At 43.1% G+C, this 13,882-nt stretch overlaps 1 protein-coding gene across 1 annotated transcript in view; it reads right to left on the bottom strand.

Annotated features, from left to right (window-relative positions):
- BMP7 (bone morphogenetic protein 7) overlaps positions 1-13,882 on the bottom strand; it is a 391,425-nt gene that overhangs the window by 203,337 nt on the left and 174,206 nt on the right. The window contains exon 2 of the mRNA XM_069243593.1: positions 3,793-3,985. Within this exon, the coding sequence (XP_069099694.1) occupies positions 3,793-3,985 (193 nt within the window). The remainder of the gene's footprint in view (positions 1-3,792; positions 3,986-13,882) is intronic.

Raw genomic sequence — 13,882 nt, 5'->3', positions numbered from 1 at the left:
CAACTGCACACCATGCAAAGAGCAAATATGAAGCTCCTCCCGGCTCAATTAAACACTGAAATGTAACATACCAACCAAGCCACAAATATATATTGAGCTTTTCTCTCAGTGAAAACCACTCGCAATTATGCACATATATTACTCCTCGCGCATACTCTTGTGGGTTAACATAATAGGAAATCCACTATATACTCATACACCCCAGTCATTGATCCATGAGCTTTGAATAAATTCACCACAAAATGGCCTGTTTATTTTTTCAACTACAATGCGGTTTCCAGTTTTCCACGAAGAAGGTTTAGTTTGGAAAAGCGTTTTAGCGAAGCTTGAGAACTAATTACATATCCAGGTTCGGACATGTTGTGCCTGATTCATTGCGCAGGTCTGATTTCTCAAGCATCCTATCTGTCCCGTGCCTCGGTCGAGCCGAGTTTGATCGGCCAGACGGAGATCCAGTTCATGGCTCTGCTCAACCCCACCGGTTACAGTTTAAAGTCACCGGCCTCGGCACTTCATACAGTCACTAGTGTACGCCAGGAAAACTGCAGGAAAAAGAAATCACAAAAACGTTCACAAGCTACACATTTTTGCCCTGGTAGAATTCTAAACTCTGAACGTTTGAGACTTATTTTGGAAATTCAAACAAATGAAAATGGTGTTGTATGGAAGTATAAATAGAACGAAAGTTACACCCGAGCAGTAATAGATTGGAACCCGTTTATTCAAGAAACTAAAAAGATGTATTTTTATTGCGGCGCAGCGGTATTTTTGTAGGCCGAAATGGGCTGAACCAGGGATAATCAGTTAACTCGGTTTTACGGTGCTTTGTTCTTAGACGTTTGCATCTTTATCATCCTTATTTTACTTTTCACCGTATTGTTATTATTTATCCAGATTTATTTTCTGGTCAGTAAACACATGAAGTTACACCTATTAAATGGTCACATTTATTTAAATGATAAATGCACACTGGCAAAACAAAGTACAAGAAAATGGAATAGTAGAGCTAGGACCTTCACACATCTGCAGCCATTCAAGCTTCATCGTGGAATTCATTTTCTTCAACTATCAGTGTAGTCAATAGACTCAGCTATTGGGCCAGCATCCATGACTGATAGTGAACCGATCCTCCCATAAAAATAAAAAAATAAAAAATAAAAAAAAAAGACAAATTCTCCATAATTCACAAGGAATGAAAAAACTAATAAGACACTGTCTCATCCCATTCTTTTAGAGCAGCTGAGCTGACCAAGAGTGGCATATGTGGTTCAACCCACCTTTGACTTAAATCTTTTCAGTCTGTCCGCCACCATTATGTTTGCCTTCCACCGTACACCACTTCTACCATGTTTTTGAGACATGGTGTCCTGCAAGGCTCTGCATAAGCCTTATTCTATTCAATGTTTACATGGCCCATCTGGAGCGTATCCCTCAACCGCTTGGCTTGAGGTGGTGTTCTACGTGGATGACCCCTAGCTCATGTTTTCCTAGCATTAGCTCAACAGAAATCTAAAGGATGCATTTAAACCATGTCTTGTGAAAGCTGCTGAATGGAGGAAAAACACATATCAAAGCTTAATTTAGATAAAACCGAAATATTCTTCTTCAAATGCTCGCCTTCAATCTAGTCCAGTGCCTGATAGCCACTTCAACTCAGACCACCTCCTAATCTAGTTGATGAGGTGAGAAGTCTTGGAATTAAATCTTGTAAGGATCTATTCTTTCTCCCCAGGTGAGAGTAGTCACAAGATCCTTTTAAGCACTTTTAAAAAATGTGAAAATATATTCTTACAATAGTCCCAGAGTACATTAGAAAGATCCATCAGTTACAGATAGTATAGAATGTAGCAACTAGGTTGCTTCTCAATCTTCTCAGACTAGAACCCATTTCCTCGCATCTAAGAGGAATTGGTGCATAAACATATTCTGTTCAAATGTTAGCTACTGACACTGGGAGTATTCCATAAAAGAGGTCCGAAGTGTCTGAAGGAAAAGGTTTTGTATATCGCCCCTCTACATCTTTGAGATCATCCAATCAGTTTTTTCTGCAATTTCTCAAAGTCGGTTGTGCCCATCTGTGTGGCTGGTCTTTTCATTTTCTCGCCCCACATTGTGGAATGCTCGCCATTTGCATCACTACAGGTACCACAATGAATAAGCTTTCAAAACACAACTGAGAACCTGGCTATTTCAGCATACCTAGTAGCTTCCTGTGGACTGGACACTTCCAAGTTATTTCTAGCACTGGCGGGGCTTTCTGGCAGCTGTGCGGTGAATGTTTCATCCATTCATTTATGAGGCCAGGGGATTCAGATGATACAAAGGCTGGAGATATCCCACAATTTACATTATTCAAGTAAAAAGTGGGTGTCATGAGTGTCAAAAGGGTAGGAGCAGAATTTGGTTTACTGACTCTACATTAGAGATACGTTTAAAGGGCCCAAAGTGCATGTACGGGAGAACCGTTGTGTAAAACGGTGTTGTCTGCATACTGACAGACCAACACTCACTGCCAGGTACATCCAGAACATGGCCGGCCCCTACTTCACTGCTGGATAAATGTTAAACTAATACCTAAAACTCAATCATTACGAAAGTAAATTCCAATATTTGCTCCAAAACGAAAGTAGAATTTCCCAATCCCTATCTGTCTGACTTAAACATCCGTTAAGGGCAAACTCTAACACTTAGCCCAGAGGCAAATGCTTGAGACAGCCACATCTCCCCATCAAGTGCACGCCCATGGTAAACTTTGACTAATAAAGACAAATTTGCAGCACCAACTGAAAAAACCTGAAAAAATCCCTTGTTTCCCTCCGGCTACGACTGGTGCCGGTTGTCACATTCCCCCCAAATATCAGGATCACAGGGATTTTTGAAGCCTAGTCCATCATAAGGTATACCACCTCTGTCGGCAAACCATCAACCTCACTCGTCTCTATAGCGCACTCCACAAATCATGCGAGCATTCCGATTTGTCCACCTCAAATTTAAAATCATAAGCCACTGCCAATGGCCACTGAACTGGTTACTGACGCCCATCATAATCTGCACCATTCCCTTCTGCACCTTTTACAATGGCATCTTTCCATATCCGCTCACGCTCCCTCCTGTCTACTACACTACCCCCTCCAGCCCCCCCTCATGTTCTTCACTCCAGTGCTACTAAAGGTGCCACAGACCTGCATCCTACTTGTTAGAAATGCCTGCATTCCAACCATTGCCAATATACCATCCTTTGTATATACATAACCCGCGGTCTCAGGTCTGACAAAGTCCTAAACTATCCTAAAAACATGTTCCAACAAACTCCACATTAAAGGCTTTGTGGTACCTCAGTTGACTGCAAAGGCGTTTCTTTATTTGTGTCGTCACTCCTTTGAATTCAGGTGGGTAAACTCAAACTTCATCCTACTGATGTCGATGCAATCACGGACATCGGCTCGGTTAACACACATTTACCAAAGGTGCCATCAATTGCTCCTATCAAAGAGACTTCTATAATACTGCTTTGGCCATGATCTTGTGCTAAAGAATATTCGGACTAAAACTTTTAACGCAAAAACTCTCTATTTCAGTAAAATATGTCAATTTGGTAGGAAAAACGTATATGAATTCTTCACTTGAATAGGGGAGAAGGTGTACTGACGTCCACCACCTTTCTCTGAAAATTGCCAGAAGCTAAGCGAAAGAACTACAGTTCCACAAACTAGCTGAAACATTTCAAGTCAACAAAACAGAAAAAATGCTTCCATTGGTCTCGTCTTTCATCACCGTCCGCCGGCGACTCACCTCCCTGGGTGTTCCTGGAGTACCTGGTAGATGCTGATCTGGAAGGTCTCGTTATCGAAGCGTTCCCGGATGTAGTCCTTGTAGATCCGAAACTCGGCGGCAGTGACGGCCTCACCCTCTGGGATCTTGGCGAGATCAAAGCGGAATTCCCGGTGATGCCGTCGCTGGTGGAAGAACTCTTTGTCGTGCTCCACTGGAAACAGAAAATACACGTGTATATCAGGTATTTGGCAACGGGATCTTTAGTTTATATTCTCTTTTTCAACATTGCGCATTTTGTAATACAAGTTTGTAATTAAGGAATAGAACGTGCAGGTTGAAATCGTTTCTAAAATAATAATTAACATACTTTTCCGGGCCCCGTGGCAGTATATTGAACTCTTTCAAAACTCTACGAGATTGACAAAATATCAGAATCAGAAATTAACCGGTCCCTAAAGCAAGGAAATTCAGAAAGGTGCCCCAGGGAATTGCGGACAGGGCAGCATTCCAAAGGGTTTTACTAAGATACTGAAAACTATGGGCCTCACACCTAGCCCAACCCCTCGAAGAATTTGCTACAAAGGAATTTGCTACTGGGTCCGTTCTAAGCAGGAACAATAGATGTTCTACTTTACCAGAGAAGCACAATACACACAACGCAAACTGTCATTCTACCTCGTACAAATAGACTCAAGAGTTTTCCATTTTACTGATTTGTGGATATATGGACAGACAGGAAAAATATACTTTTCAGTCTCTATTCATTAAAAAAAGAACGAAAAAAGGAGCAAGTATTATTTTGACTGCCTGCACAATGACAGCATGTTAACAGGAAAGAGTAAAAAAAAAAAGATAGGAATAAAGACAGAAATTGACAAGGAAATCAGTACCATAAGGATAGGAGCCCTATTACTATTACAAATCAAGGGTAACTTTTATACAGGCCTGATTGGAATCGCATCCGAACCAGCTCATTGAGTTTGTTTTATAGGCCTTGAGCTGTCACCACGTGTCCCACAAGTGTATGCACACTATGGGACCCCTGCCCATCCCCCTTTGCTAAAAAGGCTGTATAAACATAGAATTATGATTAAACTCAGGGAGCCGCTACCCTCCAAAGAGGCGGTGTACGCATTGCAAAGCCAAAAGGGCCAATGCTCTGCAGTGTTTGCACGCAACATTTGTCCAGGTTTTTTGGTCAGTGATGGCAGGAACAGTAGATGAGGCTTATAAAGGAAATGCCAGATATAGTGAAAGTGATTACCACACAGAATGCTAACTTCACAAAACAGGAGCTACTAATGAATAGAAATATTTAACCTGTGACAAGCTTACACTGTTTAGTCCTGATGACCAAAGTGTTTACAAAACTAAGTTCAGCCATAACACTAAATCAATTAATTACACCACTGAGAAAAAAATGAAAATGACATATCTATGAAACAATGGCTACGTTCAGGGCCACTGAAATTATACCACTGTACAGCTGTGGCTTTTTTTGCATGTTTATAGATTTGCCACATAATCCATAATGTGCTGTAAAATCTGCAATTTTTTACAAAATATGTGTTTCTAGCTCAAATGGTTCAAAAGTTACTTTGAACACAGCGGCACGTGTTGCCGCGCAGTGGGAGCCCCTTTGCAATGGTTAGCTGGTGACCTTCCTTTTGCTTATTGCTATTTTGTGTGCGCGAACCTGGTGCTAAAGAGGTGCAACCAATGCCCAGACAGTGTTGATAGGGGCACAAATGACAAAATAATTAATAACATTATAAAATGTGCCACATTACGCCACATAATTCGCCTTTTCCTGCTGCATAACTTACTCAACGCTGCCACATAATTTGGCCCTCCATTGCCACAAAATTCCAGTGGCCGTAGGTATGCTATACTTCGTGGCAGAGGTGAACATAAATGTGCTCCAGTGGGGTAAAAGTAGTGAGTGGATATGCAGTATCCACTTAGGTGAAGGGAAAGAATGACTATCTGTTTCAGTGATTCCAAAGTAAGTGAATCGGGAAACCATCTGTTAGAAGAGAGCATGGAAACAAGAGTTTAAAGGATGCACGATCAGTGTAGGATTTCAGTCCTTCTGGGGGCACTTCAATTTTCGTCTTAACTTGAAGTCGTGCCTTGTCAGGAGTACATTTACTACTAATATTGTTAAGATTACGCTCTTTAATGTGGTGCCACTAGGTTAAGGAAAATGAAAGTGAACATATGCTCAATCCATAGCTTGACTGTCAGCAAATATTGTATTTCAATCTATTTCTGCCTCAAATTAAATAAATCCGGATAAACAATCCAAAGGAGCAACACTATAAGAATTCAAAGTAGTGCTGAAGCAAATTAAAAATGAGTAATTGAAGTAAGGAAGGATTTCTGACCTGCATGTCCTTCAATTTAAAGTAATGGTACCTGTAGGAGGCTGGACTGGCTTGTAGTGAGTACCAAGGGGTACTTGCACCTTGCACCAGGCCCAGTTATCCCTTATTAGTGTATAGGGTGTCTAGCAGCATAGGCTGATAGATAATGGTAGCTTAGCAGAGCAGCTTAGGCTGAACTAGGATACGAGTGAAGCTCCTACAGTACCACTTAGTGTCATATGCACAATATCACAAGAAAACACAATACACAGTTATACTAAAAATAAAGGTACTTTATTTTTATGACAATATGCCAAAGTATCTTAGAGTGTACCCTCTGTGAGAGGATAGGAAATATACACAAGATATATATACACAATAGCAAAAATATGTAGTATAGTCTTAGAAAACAGTGCAAACAATGTATAGTTACAATAGGATGCAATGGGGAAACATAGGGATAGGGGCAACACAAACCATATACTCCAAAAGTGGAATGCGAACCACGAATGGACCCCAAACCTATGTGACCTTGTAGAGGGTCGTTGGGACTATTAGAAAATAGTGAGAGTTAGAAAAATAACCCTCCCCAAGACCCTGAAAAGTGAGTGCAAAGTGCACTAAAGTTCCCCTAAGGACAAAGAAGTCGTGTTAGAGGAATAATGCAGGAAAGACACAAACCAACAATGCAACAACTGTGGATTTCCAATCTAGGATACCTGTGGAACAAGGGGACCAAGTCCAAAAGTCACAAGCAAGTCGGAGATGGGCAGATGCCCAGGAAATGCCAGCTGCGGGCGCAAAGAAGCTTCTACTGGACAGAAGAAGCTGCGGTTTCTGCAGGAACGAAAAGGGCTAGAGACTTCCACTTTGGTGGACGGATCCCTCTCGCCGTGGAGAGTCGTGCAGAAGTGTTTTCCCGCTGAAAGAACGCCAACAAGCCTTGCTAGCTGCAAATCGTGCAGTTAGCGTTTTTGGACGCTGCTGTGGCCCTGGAGGGACCAGGAGGTCGCAAATTGGACCAGGAGAGAGAGGGGACGTCGAGCAAGACAAGGAGCCCTCTCAGCAGCAGGCAGCACCCGGAGAAGTGCCAGAAACAGGCACTACGAGGATGCGTGAAACGGTGCTCACCCGAAGTTACACAAAGGAGTCCCACGTCGCCGGAGACCAAGTTAGAAAGTCGTGCAATGCAGGTTAGAGTGCTGTGGACCCAGGCTTGGCTGTGCATGAAGGATTTCCACCGGAAGTGCACAGGGGCCGGAGTAGCTGCAAAAGTCGCGGTTCCCAGCAATGCAGCCCAGCGAGGTGAGGCAAGGACTTACCTCCACCAAACTTGGACTGAAGAGTCACTGGACTGTGGGGGTCACTTGGACAGAGTCGCTGGATTCGAGGGACCTCGCTCGTCGTGCTGAGAGGAGACCCAAGGGACCGGTAATGCAGCTTTTTGGTGCCTGCGGTTGCAGGGGGAAGATTCCGTCGACCCACGGGAGATTTCTTCGGAGCTTCTGGTGCAGAGAGGAGGCAGACTACCCCCACAGCATGCACAAGCAGGAAAACAGTCCAGAAGGCGGCAGGATCAGCGTTACAGAGTTGCAGTAGTCGTCTTTGCTACTATGTTGCAGGTTTGCAGGCTTCCAGCGCGGTCAGCAGTCGATTCCTTGGCAGAAGGTGAAGAGAGAGATGCAGAGGAACTCTGATGAGCTCTTGCATTCGTTATCTAAAGTTTCCCCAGAGACAGAGACCCTAAATAGCCAGAAAAGAGGGTTTGGCTACCTAGGAGAGAGGATAGGCTGCTAACACCTGAAGGAGCCTATCAGAAGGAGTCTCTGACGTCACCTGGTGGCACTGGCCACTCAGAGCAGTCCAGTGTGCCAGCAGCACCTCCGTTTCCAAGATGGCAGAGGTCTGGAGCACACTGGAGGAGCTCTGGACACCTCCCAGGGGAGGTGCAGGTCAGGGGAGTGGTCATTCCCCTTTCCTTTGTCCAGTTTCGCGCCAGAGCAGGGGCTAAGGGGTCCCTGAACCGGTGTAGACTGGCTTATGCAGAATTGGGCACATCTGTGCCCAAGAAAGCATTTCCAGAGGCTGGGGGAGGCTACTCCTCCCCTGCCTTCACACCATTTTCCAAAGGGAGAGGGTGTAACACCCTCTCTCAGAGGAAGTCCTTTGTTCTGCCATCCTGGGACAAGCCTGGCTTGACCCCAGGGGGGCAGAAACCTGTCTGAGGGGTTGGCAGCAGCAGCAGCTGCAGTGAAACCCCAGGAAAGGCAGTTTTGCAGTACCAGGGTCTGTGCTACAGACCACTGGGATCATCGAATTGTGCCAACAATGCCAGGATGGCATAGAGGGGGCAATTCCATGATCTTAGACGTGTTACATGGCCATATTCGGAGTTACCATTGTGAAGCTACATATAGGTAGTGACCTATATGTAGTGCACGCGTGTAATGGTGTGTCCCCGCACTCACAAAGTTCAGGGAATTGGCTCTGAACAATGTGGGGGCACCTTGGCTAGTGCCAGGGTGCCCTCACACTAAGTAACTTTGCACCTAACCTTTACCAGGTAAAGGTTAGACATATAGGTGACTTATAAGTTACTTAAGTGCAGTGTAAAATGGCTGTGAAATAACGTGGACGTTATTTCACTCAGGCTGCAGTGGCAGGCCTGTGTAAGAATTGTCAGAGCTCCCTATGGGTGGCAAAAGAAATGCTGCAGCCCATAGGGATCTCCTGGAACCCCAATACCCTGGGTACCTCAGTACCATATACTAGGGAATTATAAGGGTGTTCCAGTAAGCCAATGTAAATTGGTAAAATTGGTCACTAGCCTGTTAGTGACAATTTGAAAGAAATGAGAGAGCATAACCACTGAGGTTCTGGTTAGCAGAGCCTCAGTGAGACAGTTAGGCACCACACAGGGAACACATACATATAGGCCACAAACTTATGAGCACTGGGGTCCTGACTAGCAGGGTCCCAGTGACACATAACAAACATACTGAAAACATAGTGTTTTCACTATGAGCACTGGGCCCTGGCTAGCAGGATCCCAGTGAGACAGTGAAAAGACCCTGACATACACTCGCAAACAGGCCAAAAGTGGGGGTAACAAGGCTAGAAAGAGGCTACTTTCTCACAGTACCTAATAAAATTCACACAAAGCAGAGAGCTATCAGTCTAGAACGGGAGGAAAATAGATACTCAACATGAGATTTCTGGGAAATCTTCGATTTGAATACAGTGACTATTTAGGTGTTCTATTTACTTTATAAAGTTCGATATTATCAAATGACATTTACATGTGATCGCAGATTTAAAAAAAAAATAAAAAAAAATAAACATTTTTTTTTGCTTTTACAGAACATTCAAATGATTTCTTCAAATATTTAGAACTGCCCCGTCCAGTACCAGACTCAGGACGGATTAGAAGCACTGAATTTTGAATTATAATACTACTGTGCCCAAGCCCATTATGCTATACATTGGTTTAATCCCAATCCCTATCTCCCACATTTAGCAATAGAGGAGGGGAATATGAATCCGATCCCAACACCAGCCTACCTGGGAGCCAAGCTGCATTTCACACAATCAACAGAATCCACAGCGGCATGCACTACTGCGCCACCCGACGCACCAGACTGGCAAAAATGTGTTTTACTCCCCACTAGCTCCACACCTTATCATCCACTGCTGCAAGTCACAACCACACGCCTACCTGTTGGGCACTCTTAAGTAGACTAGGGTATCCCGATGGGGTGAGCCATTTCAGACCAAGAGAGCCATTCTTCGAAGACACACTACCCTCCCCATCAGATGTATTCTTATATATCAGACCCAGGCATAGTGTGAGGGCAGCCACCACTGATTTTCCCAGCGAACCGCAAATACTAAATACATTACACACTCTGCTACAGGCAGAAACACTGGGATGATTGGTCTCCACGCTTTGATTCACTAATCGACTCCGCCGCCCCCCCCCCCCCCCCCCCAACCTCCCCCCCCCCCACGGAACATGGCACACACTGAATATGTTATTTTCCAGCAGTCGCCTTCGCATCATTCATTAGACATTTCTGCAGAGAGTACATTACACTCCATACAAGCTGTGTAAATATGGCCTCCGTGCCGATAGCAAGTGCCAACAATGTGGTAGAAAAGATGCAGACTTCCTTCGTTTGGCGTGGAGTTGTGATTGTATTGGAGAATATTGGCGGGAGGTCGAGCACGCACTGCAAGACATGACTAACTCAGCAGTTACGCTTTCACTACTACTAGCATTATTAGCCTACTCACAGCAGATCAAATCCTGTTATAGGATATTTGTAGCATTGTCCTTATTACATGCAAAACGCAGAATTGCCTGCCGCTGAAGAGGACATGCGCCTAAATTTAAGCAATGGATCACAGACCTACTATATTGTAATGATCAACCAACAATATAAGCTGAGATATTGCCTCTGGATTTAGGGCCACAGATATCTCGAACCTCTGTGTTGTTATCTACTAGCGCACCCAGATGTCTTGACTGCTCGTGGAGATACGAATACTTAGCAGACATATAATGGACAACCAAGATACTGTATTAGCCACAGATAATGTCACACTTGCCTATGGGTAATAATATGAGGTACTAACCCCTCCTGACAGGTCGAAGTTCTGAATCTTGACCCAAATGTATATTATTATACAGTATTTGTAAATGACGGACTGCATTTGCAGAACGAACAACGGACCGTTCCGCTGAGCCTTATGGAATTGGGTAAATGTATTATTGTCTTGTGACTACTTGTACAATGCTTTGATCAACTGCAGCTCATCGGGCTTCCTTATTGGAATTCTTTTGAAAATTAACAAACAAACAAAAAAAAGTCAAATTCTGATGATAAGTTAGGCAATCCAAATTCATGTGTTCGGAGATACCATTACTCTATCCACTCTGTACCATTACAGTGCATGAAACATTTTATACTCCTGATCTGAGCTGCCTCAATGCTGCTCTGTTTGTTATATACAAACAACAAAATTCTGTTTACAAAAAAAATAAAAAACAGAAAACAGAGAGCAAGCTTGGTGAAAGATAGAAATAAACATGGGCTCACACAAGTAGTGTACTTCTGTAGTCTATAGGCTTATCCTACTCTTATCCCACGTACTGAATCTTTGCATAGCTGTGCAGCAACAACTCTTTCAGCCTGACCGTGCCATGGTCCACCGCATCAAAGGTGTGATCTGCCACCAGTGTAGTCGTCCTTTCCCAGCTTGATTTGTCTTGGGCCAGAATTTTTGTCAAGTTCTTATCAGTTGTCATATCCCAGGCCTTCACCGAGATGGTTCTGGCTCTCACCTACACTTCATCCGACCTCCTTGCTGGGGTAAAAGATGAAGAGAATACCATTTTTACAAATTTTTGACAAAGTGGCCCTGTCTAACATATATGAAACACTACCAGCAAGTCCGGTGTCAAATAAATGGTTTTCCGATGACTGCCATCTGTTCAAACGTGGTGGCACGGTAAAAGAAAGATAAAGGAATCAATAAACCCTCTGCAAGAATCTTCTAGATCAAAAACTCCATGACTGTGTATAAAAACAAACTTTCAAGCAATTCATTATATTTTAGATCCGTAAATTTTGGCTCCGTTGATTATACAAACAGATATTGCGAGTCCACATGAAATTAAGTATGCTCCACCGTCTCCTCATCAGCTACTCCCTCTCAAGAATTCTGATTCAGGATTAATGGGCAATTTCTCTGACAAAATTATTACTCGTAATGATTTCATCCACCCAGCTGGCCCTTCTTCACTGCAAATTAAATAGACATGATAGTTCCAGCTAACCTACTTTCCAACTTCATTGATAATAAGATCAAATATCTATAGGTACCTAGTATTCCCTCTGAATGTCTGTGACACTTCCATCACCAAATTGGTCCCCTTGGCTCTACTACATGTATTGACCTGTGCCTCTGGCTCTCCTCTTTCCCTTAAGGGCTGGTATCCATCCCCGCCGACTACCGTAAAGGACACAAGAAATGGGCCCCATGCCCCAGCTGACTGGCTTTATATGAATAACTGCCTTGCACCATTAATCTTTTGGTACCGACCTCACGGGGCCCCGTACAGAGGGGCTGGAACATCTAATAAGCCTAAGACTAACATCTGAGCCCCCACTACCTAAACACCTTGGGCCAGATGTATCAAAGACTTTTACCAATTCTGTGTCTATGGGAAAATGTGTTCGTACATATGGCCTGCCCCGAACTTGCATAAATGCTAATTATCTAGTTCTGCTGAAGCTAGTAGGATCTTCTCATTATCTCAATTCTGGGGTGGTGTTAGCACATGCTTCACTAAGCACCTTGCCCTTTGTGTCTCCTTTCTTTTACTTTGGCCGTTGCGTCCATGGCACAAAATGGCAAAAAACATTTATGGTCCTGTGTCTATCCTCTATAATTTATTAATAATTTAAAACTGTAATTATAGGGCATTGAGCCCTTTTTAGAAATATTATTGAACATATTTTATATCAGTTTATAAGTTTTCCTTTTTAATTACAATTGACAGTCGTGGCGCTTTTGCAAATTCATGTTCCCTGGTTGAGTTCATGTAATGATTTTAAATTATCGAACATGACATTAAATAAAAATAAAATAAAACTACATGTATTACTGGATATCTCAGTCTTTTCTGGAGAGGATTTACAGGATATTAAGCACACCATTATTGCATGTTGCTAAAGAAACTCACTGCAAACCTGGGGAACATGGCCAACTATTGATCAATCTTGTCAACGTGGCGAAGGGCCTCAAAAGCACTGATATTTCAAAGAAAAATAACTCTTTCATCTTCCAATCTGGATTCTGCACACAACAAAGGAATGAAGCCTATTGTGGAAAATTATTTTTTGCCCTTGACAAGGGTCCTACTCAGCTTCAGGAGAGGGTTTAAAGTTTGTCCCAAAACACTTTTGTTGATCATCTGAGAGATAAGGTACAACTGCCTTTCGGTGATTTAAGTCTTTTTTCTCTCATGGCACTTATGAAGTCAAACTAGGCATTCTAATTTTCAGAAACCTTCACTGTTGGCTCTTCGGGGGTGCCCCAAAGACCTCCATTGTCAAGGGCTCTCTTCAAAGAGTACATGATTGTGCTTGCATCATTATGCATGACTGTAATATGTGTGGTGGTGACAAATATATACATATCAGAATCTCTGGTGACCCTTCCATTTTTGGTGGTCATGAGCAGCATTTCACATTTACCACAATGAATGCAGAGGAAATTATGTGCCACCCCCCCTATAATGGAGGTCTGCTGGTAGGGGCCAGTATGGCTTGCTACAGTCTGATTCACTTTAATACTCGGGCTACAATTCATCACTTTCCAACTTGATTTGAAATCTAGTGGTCATCGCCATCCTCAACCCATGAATAAATATTTGGCCAATGTGAATTAGTTAATACCCACAACCGCAGTGAAATCATACCCATCCAAACAGTACTAGACTGCATTATTCTTGTTCTTGCAGGCGTCCTCAACTGTATCAACTACAGTAATGTTTTGTTTTTTATTAATCTTCTGTAAAAACGTTATGAAAACTCCAATGAGGTTAGACTGACTTAACTTGGACTTGAAGCGAAGAGCCAACATAGCACTCTACTAGAAGTGCTACTAGTCAAACACTGGCTAAGTTCAAAACCTTTTATCTTTATAGCAGTCTATAAATTGACATATTCGGCTGC

This window comes from Pleurodeles waltl, chromosome 7 (assembly GCF_031143425.1).
Source record: "Pleurodeles waltl isolate 20211129_DDA chromosome 7, aPleWal1.hap1.20221129, whole genome shotgun sequence".
Classification (NCBI taxonomy): domain Eukaryota; kingdom Metazoa; phylum Chordata; class Amphibia; order Caudata; family Salamandridae; genus Pleurodeles; species Pleurodeles waltl.
The sequence above is the reverse complement of the archived record's forward strand: the minus strand, read 5'-3'. Positions and strand labels throughout refer to the sequence as shown.